This window comes from Aegilops tauschii, chromosome 2 (genome assembly GCF_002575655.3).
Source record: "Aegilops tauschii subsp. strangulata cultivar AL8/78 chromosome 2, Aet v6.0, whole genome shotgun sequence".
Classification (NCBI taxonomy): domain Eukaryota; kingdom Viridiplantae; phylum Streptophyta; class Magnoliopsida; order Poales; family Poaceae; genus Aegilops; species Aegilops tauschii.
The window spans coordinates 291,169,045-291,196,239 of NC_053036.3; the positions used below are offsets into that span (position 1 = coordinate 291,169,045).

Sequence of the window (27,195 nt, forward strand, 5' to 3'; positions counted from 1 at the left end):
AGAGGAAGGGGAAGGAGTATATATAGGCCTTAGCCAGGAAGGGGTAAGTGGGAGAGGATACATGGGCCTTTGGCCCGTTCACTATGTGTAGACAGGCACCGGATGTCCGGGATGGGGGCCGGATGTCCGGCGGCTCGCGAGGACCCGGATGTCCGGGCCTCTGGCCAGATGTCCGGGCTGGACTTGCCTGGTTCGGTGGTGTTCTGTGATGGAGGGCCGGATTTCCGGGCAGGCGCCGGATGTCCGTGCTATCGGGCCAGATGTCCGGGCACTGTAGCATGTCGGCTACAGGGCTGTTGCTGTTGTCACCTTCATGGGTCGGATGTCCGGGGTTGTGGCCGGATGTTCGGGTCCTGGGAGTTGTCTCCGGCTTCTTTCATCGGTCCTCTTCATCCGTGTACTTGGGGACTTGTCCTATGCTTCAAGCATCTCCATGGTCGTCTCCTGGGTTCCTGAACACATGTAGTGTATTTGCATGGGGTAGCAACCATGTCTCGCACGAATGGAAAGGGGAGGCACTTAGGAGCGGCTTCACCTTATGTCCAATGGCGTATGCTTGAGGTCTCGTCATATGTCCAATTGGGGCTTGGTGAGTGGTCGTAGTGTACATGGGGATGGTCATAGGATGCTCCGCATCAGTAAGGCATTGGGAACTAATAAGGAGATGATGGGTTGCTAGAGTGACAAAAGCTTAAACCCTAGTTTATGTGTTGCTTCGTAAGGGGCTTGCGAGATGCTTGCGAGAGGGGTTAATCGTAAGTGGGAGGCTTGTCCAAGTAAGGACGGCACCCAAGCACCGGTCCACCCACATATCAAATTACCAAAGTAAATGTAGCGACCCGACCTCAAATGGTGAAGCCTTTGTGTATATGTACCATCCCTGGATCAGTATGCTAGCACACACAGTACATCATTGTATATATCAAGGTGCAGTCACATGTATAAATAACGTAAAACTGATATATACCTTATAAGTCTTAGCGGAAACAAACAATCGGTTGTGGAGTCCCATCAACGCCATCGACAAGTTGAGTCTAGACCGTAACCCTGTATCGTAACTCTTACTCGTCGAACAAATCCTGCAACATGATACGTTGCAGCCGTGTAGGTCAGTACATTGAATGTACCAACAAGATCACAATAAGAGAAAACAATTGATAAACTTATTCTATATGCAATATGGCTTTGTGGCTCTGTGTCTGAGTTCTGTTTGCGTAAAAGCTGAATTTCATTTCCCTACAATAAAGGAATATCAGGAGCCTGTACTACGGAGTTTTCTATCATGACATGGTTCCGCCAACCGATGTCTCATAGCCCATATCATCATAAGTTGCCCACGATTAAGTTTTTGATCCGGTGTTGAGAGTTCCGAGATAGATCCATGTCCAGAGGCTCAAATTGTTCGTAACCGGGGACACGGCTAATAGATTCGGTTTTAACCCTCTGCAGAGGTTTGTACACTTTACCCGCAAGATTTGATCCCGCCCTTTTCATCCTCGCACTTCATGATGTTTGAGAACAGGACGATTGAAACATGGTCTTCCGAAGAGTTCCCCTGACCACTCTCCGGTGCTCATCCAATCCCACCGTAGTTCTACATCTGCTAGCACCGTCCCAGCCAGAGTCACCACTAAGGTCAACCAAGCCAGAGCCCATAGTGACTTGCGGTTGCATAGGTAAGCTTCCGGGCATGAAGTATTCTTCCCTCTCTTTGAGTCTGGGTGAAGCTTTCTGCAAGATGTCATGGAGCTTCTCCATGCATCCTGGGTCATCCACTGGTTGCTCCAAGGTGCCCATCTAATCCATCCTTCACCCAGTAGTGTGTATTGAATTCTTGTCTCGAGTCTTGAAGTCTTGAGGTCCTGAAGATGCAGTCCTTGCAGATGCCATCATGAAGTTGTCGTCATTGACGTAGAGTCCTCCATTGTCACAGCACACCCGAGCACTCATACCAACCCCGTCTACTATAGCGTAGCATTAGAATAAATAACGTCCCGGGATTGGCAACAGGGTGATGGGTTCCTACCTCATGCATGCTACTCAACTACAAGGATTCAGTATCACTACTGGAGGGATTTGTTGCAAAGATGACACTAAATGCAATAAAACATAGGTATGAAAAGCATCGCTAAAGTGACTTGCCTCGCAAGTTGATGAAGATAATATCGCTCTCAAAGAAATCCTCATAGTACTATTTGTCACTCTCTGAAGAAAATCTATATAGTCAAACATTGCATTCACATAAGCAACCATTCTAGCAAGCAATTTCTAGCAATCATAATTATCAATAAAAAATTGAATCAGATAATAAAACCCAAAGAAAATCCAAAGAACATCAAGGAAATTTTGGAGAAAAACTATGAAGGAAAAGTCTAAGACTTCACTACAAACAATAAAAATCATTTTTGTCATACATAAAAGTTAATAGAAAATAATAAAGCTCTAAACTAATAAATTAATAGAAAATAAAAAATATTAAACAACTAATTTAAGAGGAAGTATTTTTCATAAACGTGCAAACGGGCGGACGACCTATAGCTAGCAGAACCGCATCGGTCAACTATAATACCGGAAAACCGATGTTCACATAAAATAAACCGCATCTACCGTACCGGTACTCTAAGATCTAATCTATGTCGTTGGAAATAGATCGGACGATGAGGAGAGAGGGAGAGCTTACAACGGCGGTGGTGGAACTCCGGGGACGGTCGACAGCGGCGACGGCTCGGTGATGAAGGGGGTGATGGCTCCAGGGGTCCTCGGAGTCGGGGAAGTAGTCGGGGAGGCGTAGTCGATGACGACGATGATGATGATGGTGACGGCGAGGCTCGGGGATGACGGAGTCGAGCAGGGCGAGGTGGCGCAGTTCCGGTGTTCTGGTGAGCTTCGGAAGATGATGGCGATGGCACTCTGGTGGTCAAGGGATTCAGGCGAGGGCACGGGGAGGTGCGGCGGGCAAGGGGTTTGCGGTGGTGATCTCAGGTGACGGCTAGGAGCTCGGGGTGGTGCAGTAGGGTTTCAATGGCGTGGCGGCGGTGCTCTGCTCCGGCGATAGATCAGGGAGGCAGCGGTGGATTCTCGTCGAGGGGAAAAAGGGGGAAGGGGTCGAGGGAGCATGGTATATATATAGGGGAGATCAACTTGGAGGAGGGGGGGATCGGGGAGATCGAATCCCATGAAGATCGGGATTCCGGTGGTGGTTCGGGTGAACTACGGTGGGTCGTTGCGTGTAGAGGAAGAAGAAGAGGAGAGGGGCCATCAGTCAGCGGCAGGGGGGCGAGCAGGTGGCCCCCGCGTAGGGGATTCGGGCAGGGCAGGCCAGCTGGTGGTGGTGGGCTGTAGGGAGAAGTGGGCTGCTGGGAGTTACTGGGCTGCGGTCGAAAACAAAAACTGTTTTTTATTGACAGAAGAAAAACTAATATACAAGGAACTAAATAAAACATTTATATAGACATATTATATATCAACAAATTCAGAAAAAGAAATAATAAACATGAACTATTTTTCATGTCCACATATAATCTACAAAAATTCAAATAAAACAAACAATGCTACTATTGCATTAAAAACCTAATAAAATTACTTTTAAAATGCCCAAAATGATTTTAAATTTATTTTTCTCCATTTTTCTGTTGAAGGGAATCATTTTACCCTAATTTCCATATACTTGATCTTTGGAGAAAAATAATTTGGATAAAAACCAAATAACCTCTAAGTGGCTTTGAATTTGAAATTCAAACCACTTTCAAATCTTTTATGTTTTTCCTAGGCCAAATATATTCCAAATGCCTCTGAATTTTGAAGTGTCATATTACTTCTCTCTTTTTGAATATATTTCAGAGAATTTGAAATAACTTCCAAGTGACTTTCAAGGTTTTTCTTTGAAACTTCCAACTCATCTTTGAGGAAGTCATTTTATCTTCTCTCATGAAAATCATTGAGTTGCATAAAGTTTCTGAATTTGAAATATTTTCAGATGGAATTCAAATCTTTTCAAAACCATTTTCATTAATTTAAATGGAAGAAGTCATATCATCTTCACTCTAGGGTTTTGTGATGAAATGAATTTGAGTTCATGGAGATCATAAATGCAAGGTCAAAGATTGGGAAAGTCGTTTCATTCCCTCTCATTCAACTTTCAAAAGGTTTCAAATTCCACTCAATTTCACACAATCAATCACACAACAATCAAACAAACAAGCATAATAATTTATTTAATATAACATTCCAAAATTTAGAATTTTGGGATGTTACAAACCTGCCACACTTAAAATGAATCTCATCCTTGTGATTCGAAGGGGCTAGCAAGAAAAGATTAGGGTTTGGCGGTCTTCTAGCAATTCCATTGATCAGCATGGTCTAGTGTGCTACCACACTTAAAAGTAAGGTTATTGTCCCAACCAAAACTCATGTACTCCATCCTTTTGGGTTGACGGTGTCGGTCTTCTCATATTCTCCGCAATAACTCCAATGTTGAGGTTCTTCTGGCAGGGGTATAACCTTTTGCTCCATTTCTTGTGTCCTTCCATCATGGTAAAGTTCTTCCGAGACTAAGTCTTCATATCTGACAGGTCTGTCGCCAATACAAAACAAATATCGAAATCTCATGGTGGTCAACCATTACAGGTTTCTCCTGCCGGAAAATGGTCTGGGTTGAATCTCACTGTATAACCTACGATTTTCAACGGTTGCCTGTATAGGGTCCATCGTTCTACCATTCTATGGTTTAAATAAGGTTTGATATTGTCGTCTCTCTACGACGGGCAAGTCACTCGGATTTACCATTCCAAAGAGCAAGAGCGAATGATAAGAGTAAGTCGGTATGGTTATCAATCCATTCGCACCCAGATCATTACCCTATATAAGGTTTAGCGAATCTCGCAATTCTAACACTCGGGCATTCTCACAGGCATTGAAGAATTTCTCTTGTCCTCGAACTGGGTTCGGGTAAATCCTTTGGTTCTGCAAGCCAAACAAAACATCTATCGTTTCTTCACAACTCTCGGGTTTTTGCGTAACCTCCTACGAAACGTGTGCTGATGAAAACACAGATTCTTCCAAATTTCTTCCTTCATTAAGGTTATGTCTGTTCATTTTCAAATCCTGGGCCTATGGGTTATGGCCCACTTCAACACTAGTACAACTTTAACTCATCCTGGGAGTTACAATTGTTCCATATTACACCTACTTTAACTCCATTAGTACTTCCTTTCTTCATATCCATCATATCAAAAACAAAACTCCAACTCATTTTGTCCAAACTCCACTCCATGGAATATCATTATCCTTTCCTGGGTCAAGTGTCCTCACAAGGTACTAGCACCCTTGAAATGCACAAATTCTTCCATAGGCCATATTTCTCATATCCTCGAAATTGGTCCAGATTTGTGTTCATAGAGTAACAACCCATACTCCCTATGAAAATAAATACTTCCAGCTACACTTATTACCAATATTAAAATTCTCAAGTACTCAGCTCCAGCTTTCATCTGTTGGGACATTTAGTAGCATAATGTCCTGCTTCCCTGCAACGAAAACAAATAACTTCTGATAAGTCTTTGGGTTTCTTGGGGAGACTATATGCCCTTTGGGTTCTTGGATTCTTCTCTGGCTTCTTCTCCGGACACATATTGGCATAGTGACCTAAGGTCTTGCACTTGAAACATGGGATATAACTCAGGTCTTTTTCTGCAGAAATTGGGTTGTTCTGGGGATGCCTTCATTTCTCTTCCTGGATTTCTTTGTAATGATCGGAGCTTCTATTTCTTGAGGGTCAAACTTCATTTCTGTTGTTGGGAAGTCCCCAGGATATTCTTTTCTTTCCTTTGTGCAATACTAGGAATAATGTCCTTCTTTTCCACATGAATAGCAAGCGTTGGAGTAAAATCTGATTAGGCCTTCTTCAGGGTCTTCAACAACTTCCTTCATCACAGGTTCTTCTAAACTTTCCCTCCTGGCTTCTTTCTGCTGCTTCGTAACTTCTTGTACCTTCGGGTAAATATGACACTGAGCAGGGTAGTGCGTAGTCCCTTCACATAAGAAACAAGTCACCTACCTAGTGGGGCATTCTTCGGCTGGGTGATTTTCCTCACAATGAGGGCATCCTTCCTTGTGTTCCTCCTGGGTGTGTCTTATTTCTCCGCAAATGTTGCAGGCACAAGGTATCTTCTTCGGGTTATCATATGGCTTTCGTATGAGACGAGATCTTAATAGAGTCTTCTTGAATTCCTCCCAAGTTTTTGGTCCGTTATATCCTTGTATGGCTTGATGCATTTTCCACCAGGTTGCAGCAATTTCGGTAAAGAACTAAAGTGCGTATTGAACCTCATACTTCTCTGCAATCAAATTTTTCCCGAAGTGATCCTCCATGTTTTGAATCCATAGCTCTACCTCCAACGGAATCATCGGTCCAGAGAATACCAGTCCAACTTCGTTGATCATCTCTGGGGTCCAAATGTCTAGGGATGAGATACGAGAGAAGAATGGAGGGATATACACACAATACAAACAATAGTTAAAAAACGGTTTTTATTTTGTGGCTGTCAAAAAAACATCAAACAAATGATAGCTCACAAATTGTCGCATCTAACGTAAGCATATAATAGGGGTTTGGTCTTCTAAAGGTCAAATAAATCTCTAGATCCTTCAAATTCTTCAAGTCTTCAGAGTCTTCAAGTGTTGTAGCTTCAACTCTTCTAATGCATGGTGAAATTCACTTCACTCTGAAGAGGTCATCATTTGTCCGATATGTTATCCTTTTTGGAGTGGCTTTAGTTGATCCTTCATGAGGTCTAAAGGGAACGGGTTATATTCCAACTATTTGAGGTAAGAGGGACTATCTGATAAAATCTGAAATGATGAGAGGTAAGGGATGTTTTTGAGAATAAAGTTTTAGAGATTTCCTGTCCTAGGGGCTTTCCGATTTCTAGGGACACGTACTACAGTCAACATGTGCTCTGATACCATCTCTGTAGCGACCCAACCTCAAACGGTCAAGCCTTTGTGTATCTGTGCCATCCCTGGATCAGTATGCTGGCACACATAGTACATCAATGTATATATCAAAGTGCAATCACATGTATAAATAATGTAAAATTGATATATATACCTTAAGTGTCAGCGGAAACAAACAATGGGGTGTGGAGTCCCATCAATGCCATCGGCAAGTTGACTGTAGACCGTAACCCTGTATCGTAACTCTTACTTGTCGAAGAAATCCTGCAACATGATACGTTGCAGCCGTGTAGGTCAATACATTGAAATTACCGGCAAGTTCACAATAAGAGAAAACATATGATAAACTTATTATGTATGCAATAAGGCTTTGTGGCTTTGTGTCTGAGTTTTGTTTGCGTAAAAGCTGAATTTCATTTTCCCTACAACAAAGGAATATCAGGAGCTTGTACTACGGAGTTTTCTATCATCACATGGTTCCGCCAAACGATGTCTCATAACCCATACAATCATAAGTTGCCCTCAATTAAGTTTTTGATCCGGTGTTGAGAGTTCCGAGATAGATCCAAGTACAGAGGCTCAAATTGTCCGTGACCGGGGACACGGCTAATCAATTAGGTTTTACCCCTCTGCAGAGGTTTATACACTTTACCCACAAGATTCGATCCCTCCCTTTTGATCCTTGCACTTCATGATGTTTGAGAACAGGACGATCGAAACATGGTCTTCCAAACAGTTCCTCTGACCACTGTCCGGTGCTCCTCCAATCCTACCATAGTTCAACATCTGCTAGCACCGTCCCAGCCAGAGTCACCACTAAGGTCAACCAAGCCAGAGCCCATAGTGACTTGCGGTTGCACAGGTAAGCTTCCGGGCATGACGTATTCTTCCGTCTCTTTGAGTCTGGGTGAAGCTTTCCTCAAGATGTCATGAAGCTTCTCCATGCATCCCGGGTCATCCACTGGTTGCTCCAGGGTGCCCATCTAAACCATCCTTCACCTAGTAGTGTGTATTGAATTCTTGTCTCGAGTCTTGAAGTCTTGAGGTCCTGAAGATGCAGTCCTTGCAGATGCCATCATGAAGTTGTCGTCATTGACGTAGAGTCCTGCATTCTCACACCACTCCCGAGCACTCATTCTAACCCCGTCTACTATAGCGTACCATTAGAATAAATAACATCCTGGGCTTGTAACAGGGTGATGGGTTCCTACCTCATGCATACTACTCAACTACAAGGGTTCAATATCACTACTGGAGGGATTTGTTGCAAAGATGACACTAAATGCAATAATACATAGGTATGAAAAGCATGGTTAAAGTGAACTTGTCTCGTAAGTTGATGAAGATAATATCGCTCTCAGAGAAATCCTCATAGTAATATTCATCACTCTTCGCAGAAAATCTATATAGTCAAACATTGCATTCACATAAGCAATCATTCTAGCAAGCAATTTCTAGCAATCGTAATTATCAATAAAAAACCGAATCAGATAATAAAACCCAAATAAAATCCAAAGAACATCAAGGAAACCTACGAGAAAAACTATGAAGGAAAAGTCTAAGACTTCACTGCAAACAATAAAAATAGTTTTTTTCATACATAAAAATTAACCAAAAATAATAAAGCTCCAAATTAATAAATTAATAGAAAATAAAAAATAAAAAACAACTAATTTAACAGAAAGTATTTTTCATAAACTTTTAGTAGCAAAAAGAAACAAATAAAACGTTTTCATAAAACTCGAACTATGACCTATACAAGTTTTCATACAAAACTAAAGAAAATAAATCTATAAAATAAAAATAAAATTTTCTTCTGTTGACAAACAGAAACAAAACTAAATTTGTCAAAAGTGACAAAAAGAAATAATTTAAAAACAATTAAAACTATTAAGAAAAGACTAAAAAAACTATAACTAAAACAATACTGTTTTGCCTAAAACCCTATTTTAAAATAAACTAAAAATAAATCACTGTATGCTACTGGATAGAAAAAACAACAACAAAATAGTAGCACAAAGAATCAATCAAAAATATTTTAGATAACTCAAGATAGGGCCAAATTATTAATTTGAACAAATTTCATCAAATTCAAATTTAAACTACTCAAAACTGATAACTAAGTACACAAACAGAAACTTCAATAAGTTTTGAATCTAATAAAAAAGAATCTCTCAATTTGGATCTATAAACTAAAAGATATAGAATTTCTGAAAACAGAATTGTTTCTGTAAACAAAATAAAAAAGAAAAGAAAAACAAAATATCTAATGGACAGAGGCCACGTGGTGCTTCGGGATTGGCCAAGAGCAGTGGCCGAAACGTGCAAATGGGCGGAGGACCTATAGCTAGCAGAACCCATCGGTCAACTAAATAAAACTGGAAAACCGACGGATCACTTAAAATAAACCGCATCTACCAAACCGGTACTCTAATCTATGCCATTGGAAACATATCGGATGACGAGGAGAGAGGGAGAGCTTACAGCGTCGGTGGTGGAACTCCCGCAACGGTCGACGGCGGCGGAGGCTTCGGTCATGAAGGGGCGATGGCTCTAGGGGTCCTCGGAGTTGGGGAAGGCGTCGGAAAGGCATAGTCGACGACGACGATGACGATGATGGTGACGGCGAGGCTCCGGGATGACGGAGTCGAGCAGCTAGAGGTGGCAGAGTTCTGATGTTCCAGTGAGCTTCGGGAGATGATGGCGACGGTGCTCCGATGGTCGAGGATTCTGACGAGGGTACTGGGAGGTGCTGGCGGGCGAGGGGGCTGCGGTGGAGATCTCAGGTGACGGCTAGGAGGTCGGGGTGGTGCGGTAGGGTTTCAATGGCACGGCGGCTGTGCTCTGCTCTAGCGACAGATCGGGGAGGCAGCAGTGGATTCTCATCGAGGGGAAAGGGGGGGAAGGGGTCGAGGGAGCAGGGTATATATAGGGGAGATCAACTTGGAGAAGGGGCGGATCGGGGAGATCGAATCCCGTGAAGATCGGGATTCCGGCGGCGGTTCGGGCGAGCTCCGGTGGGTCGTTGCGTGCAGAGGAAGAAGAAGAGGAGCGGGGCCCATCAGTCAGCGGCAGAGGGGCGAGCAGGTGGCCGTCGCATAGGGGATTCGGGCACCGCAGGCCGGCTCGTGGTGGTGGGCTGCAGGGAGAAGTGGGCCCCGGGGAGTTACTGGGCTGCGTTCGAAAACAAAAACTGTTTTTTTATAGACAGAAGAAAAACTAATATACAGAGAACTAAATAAAACATTTATATAGACGTATTATATATAAACAAATTCAAAAAAATAAATAATAGAACATGAACTATTTTTCATGTTCACATATAATCTACAAAAATTCAAATAAAACAAACAATGCTACTATTGCATTAAAAACCAAATAAAATTATTTTTTAAATACCGAAAATGGTTTAAATTTTTTTTCACCATTTTTCTGTTGAAGGGAATCATTTTGGAGAAAAATAATTTGGACAAAAACCAAATAACCTCTCAGTGGCTTTGAATTTGAAATTCAAACCACTTTCAAATCTTTTATGTTTTTCCTTGGCCAAATATATTCCAAATGCCTCTCAATTTTGAAGTGTCATATCACTTCTCTCTTTTTGAATATGTTTCAGAGAATTTGAAATAACTTCCAAGTGACTTTCAAGTTGTTTCTTTGAAACTTCCAACTCATCTTTGAAGAAGTCATTTTATCTTCTCTCATGAAAATCATTGAGTTGCATAAAGTTTATGAATTTGAAATATTTTCAGATGGAATTCAAATCTTTTTAAAACCGTTTTCATTTATTTAAATGGAAGAAGTCATATCATCTTCACTCTAGGGTTTTGTGCTGAAATGAATTTGAATTCATGGACATCATAAATGCAAGGTTAAAGATTGGGAAATTCATTTCATTCCCTCTCATTCAACTGTGAAAGGGTTTCAAATTCCACTCGATTTCACACAATCAATCACACAACAATCAAACAAACAAGCATAACAATTTATTTAATATAACATTCCAAAATTTGGAATTTTGGGATGTTATAGTAACAAACGTGAACCATATGAGCATGATGAAAACTACCTTGACGACAATTCCCATGTGTCCTCGGGAGCGCTTTGCTTTATATAAGTGTTCGTCCAGGCTTATCCTTTGCTACAAAAAGGTTTGGGCCACCTTGCTGCACCTTTGCTAGTCTTGTTACTTGTTACCCGTTACGAATTATCTTACTACAAAACTACTATCTATTACCAGTAATTTCAGTGCCAGCAGAAAATACCTTGCTGAAAACCGCTTGTCATTTCCTTCTACTCCTCATTGGTTTCGACACTCTTACTTATCGGAAGGACTACAATTAATCCCATATACTTGTGGGTCATCAGTGGCCGGGCCCGCACGTCAGCGACGAAGGCGAGGCAGAGGGTCGCGGCGGCGAGCAGGAAGGAGGAGGCCGACAATGGGTCGCGGGCGCGCAGATCCTGGGCCGGGGAGGCCGGATCCGGAAATGGGCGGCATGAAGGCACCGGATCTAGCTGGAGGAGGTCCGGTGGTGGTGTGGCGGCGAGCTCCGGTGACGATGTTTGGCTCGGCGATGGCGGGACTGCGGGAGAGAGAGAAATGGTGAGAGGGAGAGGAAAGAGAGATGTGAGAGAGGAAGAAGAGGCACTGGCATGGCTGGACGCCGGTGGCGGGCGACGGGGGAGGAGGAAGGAAGGAGATGGATCTATTCGTGATGGGTTTAAAATATCTGAGTGGGTTTTGCAAAAAAGCAAATGCACTATCCTTTGGACAAGTTTTCTCAGATGGAGGGAATAGTTCGTATCAAAACTTTAATCCCAGTGGCAAGCCTTCCTTGGCCATGTCAATCTAACCCCATGAATTTGTTGGATCCTCCATACCAACCTTACAATCATGTTATCTCCTTTTGGCTCCATCTAATCAATCTTGCTATCCACCCACTCTTATCTTTGTTTTGGATGTTATTTGGAATTTATTGCTTTGGTATTTAGTTGTTTGTATTTTCTATCATTATGACAAGTAGGGAGTGACGATGTTGGACATGGACAGATCCAGGTTATTTTGGAAGGATTCAACAATCAAGGCATGCCTCCTTCTTTGATCATGCTTATCATATGTTTTATAAAATTGCATTGTGTTTTATGGTTCCTATATGCATGTTAGTTAAATCACGTAGCTAGCGTGTCGATTGACACATTACTTTCATCCTCTTATCGCTTATTGGCTTGACACCTAAGTAGAATTATATAACATTCTGGTAGAGTAGAAATGCTTAACCATGCTTATGATCCTATAGGTGCTTTATTCAATAACCTTTGAGTATTGACACTTGAAGCTTATCGCTGAGCTCGGCTAGTTGGCCTTTATTGATTTCCTCTATACTCGTCTACTCTGGGTGAAACTTACCATCAGAATACTGGTGCGGGCTACAGCTGAATCAAGGATTGAAGGAGCGATTGGCAATTGAAGGGGGCAAGGTGAAGGGGGAAATTATTCATCCGTGTCGCATGAAGCCTAATAAGTCTTGAATTTGAAGATTGTGATAACAGTACAGCCACATGCTATATGGGCACTAGCTTGGTTCATTAGTTAGTTCACCCTTATTATCATCATCACCATACCGCATATGGGATAGCTGCCTTACGAGGAGTGTCTTCGGCACAAACGGGGGCTCGAACTATGAATTGTGGTTACTTCCGTGTTGAAAGCTAGTGGGATTGGCACAACAAGTGTGGTCCAATGAAAGACCTCATCACAATCTCCATGCCGGTATACGAAATGGTGTACTACGCCAGCAGCCACTGGCGGCAACAAGTCGGGACTATGTCGTGTGGGTAAAGTGTACGACCTCCATAGAGTGTAAAACTATTCGAATAGTCGTGTCCACTATCATGGATGAAACATGAAACTTTCGTGACGTACCAGACTTGTCTTGCTTATTACCTCTTTGCCCCTATTCTTGAAACCTCTGAAGGACGTGAGTTGATCGAGGATCCTCACTTTGATGAAAGATATGCTGGAGAAAAAACTTAATTTCATCTAAAACTGCTTTTATCCAACTGCTATCTTATTTCAAACAAAATTAGTTTTTATGCAAATGAGCCATATAACCTTCCTTTGAAGCCATATGTAGCTAATAGGTCCTTCTCCAAAGGAGGCAAGTTGAGTACGTAATGTAGTCATGGCAATAATTTTGCTGAACAACAAAGTTCCGTGAAGATAAAGGTGATGACTACGACTACTATGGCGAGCCGTAGGACTGAGGTCACGTGGACTACATCGACTGTCTGTGGCTGGGATGGAGTCGCTACGCATTTTACTTTCCACTATCTTTTGAATGTAATAAATGTCATGAGACATTTCTCTATGTATGCCTTGTGGCAATATTTATTAAAATTGTAATACTTTTACGTACTCTGCAATGATATCATTTCACTGTGTTGTCAACAATGATCCTCGGGTTGACAGTTAAACACAAGAGGGTCTCGATGCTATCTTTCGGGTTCTCAAAGAGACACCACACAAGCACTTTAAGTAGTGCCCGCACACACACAAAGCAAGTGCTTGCACCCAACGAAGGCAACAGGGTTGTCAATCCACTTGTACTTGCCACTTGCAAGAATTAATCTGATAGTGGTAGATAAATAAAATAAAAAGAAAATAAAAGTAAATAAATTGTAGCAAGTATTATTACGGTTTTAGTAAATATAAAGTGAATGGACATGGGGTCCATAGGTTCACTAGAGGCATCTCTCTCAGAAGCATAGCAACTGTGGGTAAACAAATTATTGTTGGGCAATCACTACTAGGGAAAACCCTATAGGTTGACTAGAAACAACAGTGCGAGGTTAATGGGTCGCGCTACTGCTATTTAGAAGTAGTGTGTGTCATGTACCGGCGCTGCAGCTGGGCTTTAGCAGTAGCGCCGGTCGGCAAGACCAGTGATACTACTAAGTGGGCCCCACCGTGACCTCACGGGCTAGCCACAGTAGCAGCGCGGGTTACAGACCAGCGCTACTGCTAAGCCAATTAGATGTAGCACTAGCCCATGACTTGCGCTCCTAGTGTGGCCAGCCCGGGCCCAGCTCCCCGTCCCCACTCAGCAGCAGCATTGCCCTGGAAGCCGCAATGTAGCTAATACGGTTAACAGTAGCGGGGGCCCAAGCCCCGCGCTGCTGCTAAACCTGTCTTATCATCTTCTTCATGCGGCCGCCCTCACTCTCCCTCCCCACTCCCCCACCCCCGCACTGGCCCTCCCCCACGCTCGTCAGCCCGCCACCGCCATCTCCAGCCCCTGTCGCCCGCCGCCGCCGACGCTCCCGCTCCTCCTCCATCGAGGTAGCTCCTCCCTCCACCTCCCTCCCTCCTCCCTCCACCTCCCTCCCTCCTTCCTCCTCCCTCCACCTCCCTCCCTTCCTCCCTCTGTCGGATTCAGGGCTCCGCGGACCCAAGAAAGGTTTGAACTCTGGGGGCGTGTGCAAAGAACTCAACCTCTCCTGCCAACCAGCTCGTCACCCCACATCCTAGCTCGATGAACAAGGAAGAAGATGAACACAACAATTTATCCAGGTTCGGGCCACCTTGCGGTGTAAGACCCTACTCCTGCTTTGTGGTGGATTGGCCTCACGAGGGCCGAGGATTAACTAGTACAACGGATGAACAACCTCGCAAGGTCTGCTCTGGTGAGGGAATGAGTTGATGAGGTTCAGATCCCTCGCCTCGGTGGTGGCTAACCTATACTTATAGTAGCCACGGTCCTCTTCTCACAAAACGTAGGTGGGAAGGGATCCCACAGTGCCCAATTTGAAAGGGACAAGTAGTACATCCTATCCTGACGAAAGGTGGTCTTCGCCTGCAGAGCTTCTGGTCGTGACGATGTGGGGGCTTGGCGATGACATCCTTCCTGCCATCCTGGCAGTCTTGGTCTTGTTGCACGGGAATGGAAACCTTTGCCTGAGTCCTCGGGAACCCACACCTATCCTTGCCTCCTTACCGCCAAAGAGGAAACTACCTCTTCTACGCCCACTGGCGCCCGCCTGGCCTTGGTCGTATGGCTTGCGTCACCACAACCTCATGAGATTGGGCACCTGCATAGAAATCTTTGCTCCTCAGGAGGTCGCGTGGGGTGGCCGCTCCCTCCGGAGGTCTTGGCGTCGTCTGCCTCGCGAGGTTTGGCCCCTCGTGAGGGTCTTGACTTGGCGGACTTGAAGATGGGTCGTACCAGGCCGTTGATAGAGCCACACCGTGGGCCGCATGCCGGCAAGTCTGGGTACCCTGGTTCCTAGAACGCCGGCAGTAGCCCCTAGGCCCAAGGTGCACTCGGACTTGGCTTCGAGGCGAAGCGAAAGGGCAAGGGCGAAGCCCCGCAGGCCCCTATCGCTTGCGGGCCATGCTGACGCGTGGCGCTTGATGGGGCGTGGGTGTCTCCACTTCCCCACGCCGCTGCCCAGGCTGACAAAAGACTGGTGCCTGCTATTGAGCCATCATTGCCTTCTCTTCGCCTTGCTTCAGATCCCCTTTCTCCCAGCCGAGGGTATCTCCAGATCCAGCCTCATTCCTCCTTCCCTCTGCACCTCTTCCTCCTAGATCTTGCGAATGGCGTCCGGGAAGGCGAACCCTGCCACTCCTGCTGTAAGCTCCTGGCCTTGGTCGTCATGGCTTGCGTCACCGCAACCTCATGAGGTGGGGCACCTGCATAGAAATATCTGCTCCTCAGGAGGCCGCCTGGGGTGGCCGCTCCCTACAGAGGTCTTGGCGTCATCCGCCTCGCGAGGTTTGGCCCCTCGTGAGGGTCTTGACTTGGCGGTCTTGAAGATGGGTCGTACCAGACCGTTGATAGAGCCACACCATGGGCCGCATGCCGGCAAGTCTGGGTACCCTGGTTCCTAGAACGCCGGCAGTAGCCCCTAGGCCCAAGGTGCACTCGGACTTGGCTTCGAGGCGAAGACAAAGGGCAAGGGCAAAGCGCCGCAGGCCCCTATCACTTGCGGGCCATGCTGACGAGTGGCGCTTGATGGGACGTGGGCGTCTCCACTTCCCCATGCCACTGCCCAGGCTAACAAAAGGCTGGTGCCCGCTACTGAGCCATCATTGCCTTCTCTTCGCCTTGCTTCAGATCCCCTTTCTCCCTGCCGAGGGTATCTCCAGATCCATCCTCATTCCTCCTTCCCTCTGCACCTCTTCCTCCAAGATCTTGTGAATGGTGTCCGGGAAGGCGAAGCCTACCGCTCCTATTGCAAGCTCCTGCTTCTCACCAGCGCCGGCCCTCGACACGTTCTCCATCACCGAGGAGAAGCACCTTGCCGCCGCGCTCCCGCTGACGGCGAGCGACGACAACGAGTAGAACGAGACCGCCCTCCAGACGGGTTCCGCCGAGCAGAGGACCTTGGCGCGGACAGTTTATCCCTTCTTCCTCCACAACGTCTTTGTAGGGCACGTCCCGCCCTTCTCCGGGTTCTTCACCGCTGTCCTCGACCACTACCAGGTCCAGGCTCTGTATCTTCAGCCCAACTCCATCCTACTCCTATCCATCTTCGCCTTTTACTGTGAGGCGTTTGTGGGTGTGAGGGCCCTCCATTGTGCTCCTCCGCCACTTCTTCTACCTAAGGATGCACGATCCGACCCAGCGCTCTGACTGCAAATCCTTCGCTCCACAAGGGGCAACATGATCATGAGGGACGGGAAGAAGGTGGAGAACTTCCGGCACCGATGGGACTTCATGGACACCAAGGGCCTCAACGTGCGGCTAGAATTACCAACCCAACTGGCGGAGAAGCTTGATAGGTGGGGTCACGAGAAGCTCTCCGACCCCCGGGCGGTGCCGGTCCTGAGGAAGATGATCGCAGACATGGATGCAGTGCTGACGGGGGCATGCTTGTCAAGGAGTTCCTGACGCAGCGCCTGGCGCCGGTCCAAGCGCACACGCGCCCCATGTGGGAGTTCAAGGGCGCAGAGTACGACATCCAGCTGCGCTCAGGGAGCTTGACGGGCGAGCAGCCGGACAAGGCCATGAGCATCCTGCTCGAGGGGGATCCGAGCAACCTCCCGGCGGCCTACATCCCGCTGTACCGCCGCGCGGACAGGGCGGCGCTGGTCGCCGCCATGCCCGTCTTCAACGAGCTAGGGCTCGTGCCGCCTGAACTCCCCAACTCCACGGTACTAGTGTCTTCGAGCGACAACGCCGGCGACGAGGGCGAGGAGGACTCAGAGGCGACCGTGGAGAATGTGGCGGAGACTTCTCCCCCGTCCCAGAGCGAGCTTCTTCACGGCTTGACAGATGATGACGACGCCGCCGAATCCCCAGTCGTAGAATCCCCACACTCCACCGGGGTCGTCACGAGGTCTGGGGCCACTCCCCCAGTCCTGTGGAGGCCAGGCCGAGTGATCCCTAAGAAGAGCAGGGTGGCGCCCCCTCCTCGCGGCGACGCCTCTGCCTTGACTGTCGTTGTTGCACCGAGGCCAGATGATGCGCGCCCCGCGAACCCCCAAGGCACGGCAAAGGCCGCACCCCGGAAGATCGGAGGCGCCCTGGCCCCGGCTAGGAAGAGGGCGTACATTGCCCCTCATGAGTAAGTACCTTAACTTGTCTTTGTTCGTTGCCCTTGAGGTCATGCCCAAGTGCTCCCCTCCTCGTGACCAGGATGGGCATCGTGGCGAAGAAAAGGAAGGAGGAAGCCGGGACCTCTGAGGCGCCACCGCTCGCCACAGCCGCAGCGGCTCTACCACAGACGAAAGAGGTCGCTTCGCGTTCCCTTGCAACGAAGCAGGCCCCCCAAAGCACGGTGGTGGAACCTCAGGAGATGTCTGCCTCCGCAGGCCAGCAGGCTCTGGAGCCGCCCATCCCCGTTGTACATGCGAGGGGTTCGGAGGCTCCAGGGGCCCAAGCTGCCCTTGCTGCTGCGGCGATGCCAGCCCACATGCTAGTGCCGCCCCCTCCCCAGGCCCTTGTGCTGGCGGACTGCGGCCCCATCATTAGGCCCGTGGCTCTGGAGGAAGACTACACCATGCTAGATCAGCTCCGGACCGACCTCCAAGACGCCGACAAGTGCCTGGTGAGGGAACGCATGGGGCTGATCTCGGGGTGGCTCCAGGCTGACGCGTCTGTTGGGCCGGCCTAAAGCCGGGCCGAGGCCCGCCACTGCGCAGAGCAAGAAGGAGGCCGGCGAAGCCATGACGGCTCATGACGTGGGGCTGGCCGATGCAGCGTCCACCGAGGAGCACTACAACAAGGCGGAGGCTGAGCTGAAGGCTCTACGCGAGGAGCAGGCTGCCCACAGCCAACGGCTTCAGCAGCAGAGGAAGATATCAAGGCCTGTGAGGCGACGGTCACTGATCGCAATGCCAAGCTAGCCCAGGTGATCGCTGACCAAGTCGTGGAACGGGACCACCTGGGCAAGCTGAAGGAGGAGGTAGACAAGGTCAGGGCATCCCACGCCCAGCAAATCTCCGAGGCGACGGCTCACTTGGAGGCCAGGGAGAAGACCTTGCCACCACCGAGAAGTCAGCGGTCGTGGAACGCAAGGCCTTCCCGCCCTCGAGCTCAAGTCTCGCAAGTCGCTACGCTCCATCTGGGGGGAGGGTATGAAGAGCCGCTGGCGACCCTTGAGAATGGCCTTGTCGGGCTCTTCCCCAAGCTTATTAAGGCGCTTGAGGATGCCGCCGCTAGAGTGGACTCCTGGGTGGAGGGGGAGTGCTGCTCACTCTTCACCGTGGCTGCGACACGCGTCTTCAGCCACTTCCACCTTCGAGACCCAGGCTTTGACCTTAGTGCACTGCTCAAGGCGGTGGCTCTTGAGTCTCGCACCGCCGTCACATAGGCCATAAAGGAGCAGGTGAACGCCTTGCTGGGGAAGTTCCTCCGCGTCCCCGACCCCGAAGCCACGGCGGCGACGAAGATGGAGGCAGCGTCATCGACGACGGGCTTCCCAAGGCGGGCGGCAGCAGCGGCCAAGGCGATGGTGGCGCCTCTTCCTAGTTTCAACCTGCAACATTCATCATGCCTTGCGGAGGCGTGAGAACTTCTGCTGAAATTTTTGGAACATTATGTTTTGTAATAACTTGCTGGGACTCCGCGGCTTCCTTTTTGTGCTCAATTTCCTTCCTGTTTGCCTTAGTGTTTAGCGTCGGCAGGGCCCGGCCCCGCGCATACCACAACCGCCGTTGGGGCGTCCGGATCACTAGGACGAGGCCAAGGGGTGAGGGGCTACGTGACCAGTGAGGCCCCTGAGTGACGATGCTCAGGGGTATCCCTTGACGTACGAACAACCCTCATGAAGGAAACGCAAGCAGCGTCTGAGTTAATCCGGAGTCCTCCATACCTTTCCTTGCCATCTTTTGCCTGGGAGCGATGAGACAAGACCAGGTGTTAGAGACCTGGTGAGGTGGCATGTGCCAGGCATGGCCTAAGCGCAGCCCCCGTGCCCAGCCCCCTCGCGCGGCCCCCCGTAGGGAAAGCTGCGCGTTGGGACTGTATAGCGAGCCCGTAGGCCATCCCGAGGTTACTGCAGCCGCTAGGGTGCCCTCAATTGTTTATTCACCAGCGCGGAGCATGGTTCTTCCACTTTCGCGTGGGCATAGCCGCTCCTCGGCAGTGTCGTCCACCAGAGGAGCATGGGGCTTCCACTGGTGCGCGGGCATAGTCGCTCCTCGACTGTGTCGTCCGCCAGCGCAGAGCATGGGTCTTACACTGGTGCGTGGGTGGGAGTTCCCTTGGGGGGAGACTTCGTGGCGTGTACAACCCCGTTCATACGCGTGGCTAGCACGACAGAACTGGAGGAGGTGTATATGGGCACTCGTGAGCCAGCACGAGACTCACGAGGCCCTACCTCAAGGCGGGTTGCGCCTAGATTTTTAGCGGGGGGTGGGGGAGAGGGGCGCTCATAAGAGACCTATGAGATATGTGAGGTGGCTTGCGCCGAGTGAATTTCTGGAGGACATCGCATGAGAAGGACAAATACCAACGACCCTAGAAGGTGGCGTGAATGGGGTTGGCCCGCCAGACGTTGGGTTTATCGACACTGCAGGGATGGACTCGAGCACATACGCCATGCCCAGTCTTCTCATGTAATAATCCTAAAGAAAGACAACTGGCGTGCGGCTCCCTTGATGGCGAGGCACCGGGTCGCGCGCCCTAACTCATCCACTCGCGATTAGCTCATGCGATAACAAGGCACCAAGGACCACGGGAGGTGACGTGCACGGGAGCAGGCCCGCGAGACAGAGCTCGGCCACTTGGGTTTAGCGACGCTGCAGGGACGGACCCGAGCACAGATGACATGTCAGTCCTTAAGCATGAGGCGGTCGTGGGCGGGCTCGTGAGGGCGCACAACATTCATGGTGGTGAAGCACCGGGCATGCAGGTTGCAATGTTTAAGAAATTCATAAGAGGCGAAGCTAGTTCTGATACATGCATAAAATGATACAGGCTACAGGGGCGGGCCCTAACAGCTTCAGGATAATGCAGCCCGAGGGGCACCCTCAACCAAACAAACCATAAAGTTGCCTGGTATCGTCATTGTACAAGTGTTGGAGTAGTTGAAGATGCACGCTCCAGAGATCGCTCCTCAAGGGCCAGCCGGCTCCTGAGGCCCAGGAGGCTCCGGAGGTCCGGGGGGCTCGTGAGGTTCCGGCACCTCCTCCGTCAAGACCGCCTGGCGCCTGGCCTTGTGAGCCACCAAGACTCCCTACATGAAGCGCTGGTGCAAGGCGGCCATGCTCAGCAGGCCGAACGACATGCGAACGTAGCTGCAGGGGTAGCCCCCGCTCTGTCCGGGACAGCCAGAAGAGCTCCCGAGAAGCAGCCCTATTGAGGCCTGGGATGTTGACACCGACGCATAGCTTGCCACCCATGTCAGGGGCGGCAGCTGCACTGGATGGTGCGAGGCGACGCTCGCCACGCATAGATCGCGCCTCCTGAAGCTCCTGGACTGCCTTGGTGATGAACTCCGGAGCGCCTGGCGCCTCGCGCCTTGCTCACGGAGGCACGCGTCGAAGCACGCCTCCCTCATGACGCTGGTCAAGTCAGAGGCCCTCTAGATGAGAGCCCCCGAGCCCGTCCTGAGAGGGGCACCGGGCGCGCCTTCCTATGCGAGAGGGAAGGGTGCCCCAGCGGTGGGCGTGGGGCCTGAGGCACGATTGTCGGGCGCCCCAGTCTCTTGACGGCCCTTGAGGAGGAGTTGCTTCTTCTTCTTGGGGGCGGACTCAGGAGGCATGATCGCACCCTCGCCATCTGAGTTTTCGACTGCCGTGGCCTGGTAAGCGCGCTCGAGCGAGCACACCGCGTCCTTCTCGTCGCAAGCGACTGTGATGATACCACCACTTCCTGGCATCTTGAAGACATTGTAGCCGTGGTGAGTTGCTTCCATGAACTTGGTGAGGGCTGGATACCTGAGAATGGCGTTGTACGTGAGGCGAATATGGGCGACGTCAAAGTCGATGAGCTCAGTGTGGTAGTTGTCGTGATTGCCAAAGGTGATAGGGACGCGAATCTGCCCTATGGGGACGATGGTGTCATCGGTCACTCCTGAGATGGGCTTGGTAGGCAAAAGCTGGTCATAGGGCACTTGGAGTGTCTCAAACGTCTCGACGGAGAGAATGTTGAGCCCTGCACCACCGTTGATGAGTGTTTTAGTGACGAGGACATTGCTAATGGTCGGCGCGCAGAGCCTCGGGAGCACGCCAGCGGCGGCCGAGCACTTGAGCTGGTCCATAGCGGCGTGCTTGGACCACCTGAGGGGACGCAACGCCTCAAGCTTGGGAAGGGCCGTTCACCTCACGAGTGGACTGCTTGAAGATGCGATGAGAGGCGGGAGCCTGAGCGCCACCCAGGATGCAGGTGATTGCTCGAGGCTCTTGGAAGCCCCTAGCCCCATCATCCTGGCAGTTGTCATTGTTTCTCCTTGGCAGTGGTGGTAGCGGAGAAGGCTAGCATTGCCCTGAGGACGGTCCTCACGAGGCTGGTCACGACAGGGGCCATCGCGAGGCTGGCCCTGCCAGCGGTCCTCACGAGGCCGATCACGCCAGTCCTGGCGGGGGTCGTGGTTGTCCCAGCGGCCTCCACCGCGGCCGTAGCTGCGGCCGTAGCTGCGGTCGCTGTGCTAGGGACGGTGGTTGAGAAGCCCGTCGCGGATTTCCCTGAGTTCCTGGAGATGAGGACATCAATATCATTGTTACACCCACAACCCCTGCTGCTATACATACTAGACCAATTACTAGAGCTAGCGCACGCCAGTTAAATTATCAGGTACTTACGTTTCTTGGTAATGATTCTAATGTTCATGGGAATATTGTCGGCGTTCTGGGAACCGGTGTACCAAGACTTGCCTGCCTGCGGCCCACAGCGTGGCCCCATCAACGGCCTGGTACGGCCCATCTTCAGCACCAACAACACAAGACCCTCGTGAGGGGCCAAGCCTCGCGAGGCGGATGACGCCAAGTCCTCCAAAAGGAGTGGCCTCCTTAGGCTGGCTCCTGAGGAGCGCAGATTTCTATGCGAGCCCTCACCTCATGAGGCTTGGATGACACAAGCCGTGACGACCAAGGCCAGGCGGGCGCCAGCGGGCGTAGTACAGCAGGTTTCCTATTTGGTGCTAAAGAGGCAAGCGCAGGTGCGGAGTCCCGAGGAATCAACCAAAGGTTTCCATTTCCATGCTACAAGACCAAGACCGCCAGGACGGTAGGACGGAGGTCATCGCTAAGCCCACCATGACATCACGACCAGAAGCTTTGCAGGCGAAGACCACCTTTCGTCGGGATAAGATGTACTAGTTGTCTCCCTTCGAATTTGGCTGTTGTGGGATCCCTTCCCGCCTTCATTTTGGGAAGAGGACCAAGGCCAGTATAAGTATAGCCTAGCCACCACCATAGAGGGGGGGACGACAAAAGATCCAGACCATCCACACCTTCACCAGCTCACACAAACACAAGAACACACCTCCTGAGGTTGTTCTTCCACTGTACTAGTTCATCCTCAGCCCACCTCGAGGCAAATCCACCACAAAGCAGGAGTAGGGTATTACACCGCAAGGTGGCCCGAACCTGGGTAAACTGCCTTATCCCATTCTTCTTCAGTTCATCGAGCTAGGCCGTGAGATCGACGAGTTGGCAGACTGGGGAGGTTGAGTTCTTCCCACGCACCCCAGAGTTCAAATCTATCTTGGGTCTGCAGAGCCCCAAATCCGAAATTTGGCGCGCCAGGTAGGGGTGCGTCAAAGATTCACCTCTTCGCCTGTTGGACCCCGCCCGCGCCATTCGACTCTCATGGCGGGTGCCGCTCCACCGACCGGACCGGCGAGTGCATTCGGAGGCGCCATGGGCCTCCGGGCTCCCCCCCCCCCCCCCCCCCGCTTGCGGCGAGTGCAGTGGCCGCCCAATTTCAGGCCGGAGCTGCCGCCTCGATACGATGGCACGGTGGATCCGGTGGGGTTTCTCCAGGCTTATACGGAGGCTGTTTGGGCGGCTGGCGGCGATGACAAGGCCATGGCGAACTGGCTACCCATGGCCCTTACGGGTGTGCCGCGTGCATGGCTCCCGGTCTTGCCGGAGTCTTCAATGGCCTCCTGGGAGGAGCTGCGCGGCCTCTTCATCACGTGTTTCGCGGCGCCAGTGGCCCACGCCGTCACGGCCCTCCTCGGCGGCTCGCAGGCGCTGGCCTCGGACCGCCACATCAAGCAGTTCTTCCACCAGATGGGCGCCGCCCACATGCAGCACGGAGCTCCTCCGGGCTGGGTGGCGCCTAAGGCCGACCTCACCTTCGACTCAAGGGACCACCCCGCGACCACGGCCGGCACCGGCGCGCACCCGATGCTCTGGACTCCCACCATCTGCAACGTAGCGGTCACGAGGACCCTCATCGACGGCGTCGTCAGCCTCAATGTCCTCTCCATGGAAGCATTTGGCCTGCTTCATGTGCCCCACGGCCGGCTCCGCCCCACCAAGCATTTCTCCGGGGTCGTCGACGGCTCCACCTGCCCCTTGGGGCAGATCTGCCTCCCCATCACCTTCGACACCCGCGACAACTACCGCACCAAGCTCATCGACTTCAACATCGGCCGCATCAGCCTGCCGTACAACGCCATTCTTGGGTACTCGGCCTTGGCCAAGTTCATGGAGGTAACCCATCCCGGCTACAACCTCATGAAGATGTCGGGAAGCAGCGGCATTCTCACTGTGGCAGGGGACACCGAGGATGCGCTCATGGCACTCAAGCTTGCCTTCAGGGTCGCGGCAGCCGCATGGCCAAGCGGAGAGGGAGCCCTGGAGGGCCCAGGGGCTGCACCGGCAAAGACGAAGTAGTTGTTCTCTCAAGATAGGGCCGAAACAAAGCAGGTGCTGGTCGATGAATATTGTGGATCGGGCTCTACCTTCACCATAGGTGCCGGCCTCCCTCCAGACCAAGAAGAGGCGTTGGTCAGCTTCCTCCGCGCGAATAAGGACGTGTTCGCGTGGGAAGTGGCGGACCTGGTCGGGGTCCCTCGTGGGGTAATCGAGCGCCATCTGATGGTGTGCCCCAACGCACGCCCTGTAAAGCGGAAGGCGCGGAGGCAAGCCCCGAAGAAGCAGTCATTTATCATCCAGGAGATCCGCAAGCTGCAGGAGGCCGGCGTCATTCGGGAAGTGCGGCACCCAGATTGGCTCGGAACCCGGTCATCGTCTCCAAGAAGGGCGGGAAGGAGCGCATGTGCGTTGACTTGACCAGCCTAAACAAGGCATGTCCTCAAGACCCCTTCCCTCTCCCGCGCATCGACCAAATCGTCGACTCCACCGCCGAGTGCGATTTACTATGCTTCCTGGACGCCTTCTCAGGCTATCACCAAATCAAGTTGGCGCTGCAGGACGTTGAGAAGATGGCTTTTCTGACCCCGTGTGGGGTGTACTGCTACACGTGCATGTTGTTCAGGTTGCGCAATGCCGGAGCAACCTTCAAGTGGCTAATGCACATCGCCTTGGGCCAGCGGCTCGGGAGGAACATCGAGGTGTACATCGGCGACATAGTGGTGAAATCTCGGGAGGCGAGAACACTAGTCGAGGATCTGGAGGATACTTTCGCCAGCCTGTGCAAGGTAAACATGCAGCTCAACCAAGAGAAATGTGTATTCGATGTCCCGTCTGGCAAGATGCTGGGTTTCCTGGTGTCACACAGAGGGATCCATGCCAACCCAGAAAGCCATAGAAAGGATGAGCCCGCTGCAAACCCTCAAGGAGATGCAGAAGCTGGCGGGCTGCGTAACCTCACTCGGGCGCTTCATCTCCAAGCTAGGGGAGCGCGCCCTCCCCTTCTTGAAGCTAATGAAAAAGAAGGGCCCGTTCGAGTGGACTCCGTAGGCTAACGTAGCCTTCCAGGACCTCAAGAAGTACCTCACCAGCCCGCCGGTGATGGTAGCGCCGCGCCCACTTGAACCTTTGGTGCTCTACCTGGGCGCCACGCCTCACTCTAGCAGCGCAGCCCTGGTGGCGGTCCGCGAGGAGCGCCCAACCAAGGGCTCACGGGGCAGCACCTCGCACCCGGTTGAGGCGCCGTGGCCCCAGGACGGCACTCCTGAGGCCTCGGCCGCCCCACCGGTCGGCGGGGCTCCTGAGGGTGGCAACCTTGAGGCCATGGCAGCCGCGACAGATGACAAGGCTCCCGAGGCCCCGCAGCCTTGGGAGGAACAGGACTACGCCAATGCCTCCACCCTCGTCGAACACCTGGTGTACTTCATCAGCACGGTGCTCCGCGATGCGCGGCCGCGCTACCCCATGCCGCAGAAGTTGTTGCTCACGCTCCTCGTCGCCTCCTGAAAGCTACGCCACTACTTCCAAGGCACCCCATAAAGGTTGTCTCAGCTTACCCCCTGGAGAGGGTGCTCCGGAGCCCTAACGCCGCGGGGAGAGTCGCCGAATGGAACATTGAACTGCAGGCATTCCAGTTGGAATTCAGCACCACCAGGATCATCAAGGGTGCGGCCCTCGCCGACTTCGTTGCGGAATGGGCTAACGTTCCCAACCGAGAAGTGGGCGAGCACCGTTCCCTCTCGCCAGAAATGAAGCACCGGATGGTTGGGTCATGTACTTCGACGGCGCATTCGGGCGTCAGGGCGCGGGGGCTGGAGCCGTGCTCATCTCGCCCACCAAGGACAAGCTCTACTATGTCGTGCGGCTCTACTTCCAGCGGGGCGAGAAGGTCTCCAACAACATCGCGGAATACGAAGGCCCGATCACTGGCCTCAAGGCTGCGGCAGCTTTGGGGGTGAGGCGCCTCACCATCAGGGGCGACTCCCAGCTCCTCGTCAACTTCTCCAACAAAGCATACAAGCCAAAGGACAAGCACATGGAGGCATACCTCGAGGAGGTACGCAAAATCGAGAAATGATTCTTGGGCTTGGAATTGCAGCATGTGCCACGCGGCACGAACAAGGAGGCGGACGACATCGCCAAGTGGGTGTCTCGGCGTCTACCTCAGGACCCTGGCATCTTTGAGGAGCGGCTTTTCAAGCCGTCGGCAGCTCCCTCCACTGCGGGACCAGCATACCCTCAAGAGGAGCTTCCTCCAGCACCCCTCTCAGGTGCCCCAGCTTGCAGCCCGACCTCGGGAGCCCGCTTGCTCCTCGCGCTCGAAACTTAGGAGGGGGTCTGGATCGAGGAGTTCAAGGCGAACCTGCTCCAGGGCACCTTGCCGGAGAAGGAGGAAGACGCAGAGTGTGTGGCCTGCCAGGCCACTGCGTACTGCATCCAGGGCGGTGAGCTCTACTGAAAACGGACAAACGATGTTTCTCTAGGATGCATATCCAGGGAGTAGGGATGCGAGCCGTTGGCCGACATACATGGCGGGGACTACGGGCATCACTCTTCATCACGCACCCTCGTGGGCAAGGCATTCCGCAGCGGATTCTACTGGCCCACAGCGCTCATCGATGCCACCGAGCTAGTAAGATCATGTGATGCCTGTCAATTCCATGCCAAGCAGATCCACCAGCCCGCTCAGGACCTCCAGACAATCCCTCTCTCATGGCCGTTCGCAGTCTGGGGGCTGGACATCCTGGGCTCGTTCCCTCGAGCTCCCGGGGGCTACCGCTACCTCTACGTCTCCATCGACAAGTTCACCAAGTGGGCGGAGGTGGAGGCCGTCCGCACCATCCCGGCCGGCTTGGCCGTCAAGTTCATCAAGGGCCTCGTGAATCGTTTTGGGATTCCTAACCAGATCATCACCGACAATGGCTCGCAGTTCACCAACAACCTTTTCAAAACATATTGTCTAACCT

General features: G+C 51.3%; 1 protein-coding gene across 1 annotated transcript; it reads left to right on the forward strand.

The window, feature by feature from the left end:
• Window positions 1–23,506: 23,506 nt before the first annotated feature.
• LOC141040949 (uncharacterized) lies at window positions 23,507–25,279 on the forward strand. The gene is made up of 4 exons (XM_073507063.1): window positions 23,507–24,175; window positions 24,284–24,498; window positions 24,585–25,017; window positions 25,118–25,279. The coding sequence occupies exons 1-4, from the start codon at window positions 23,507–23,509 to the stop codon at window positions 25,277–25,279; spliced, it is 1,479 nt and encodes a 492-aa protein (XP_073363164.1).
• Window positions 25,280–27,195: the final 1,916 nt, after the last annotated feature.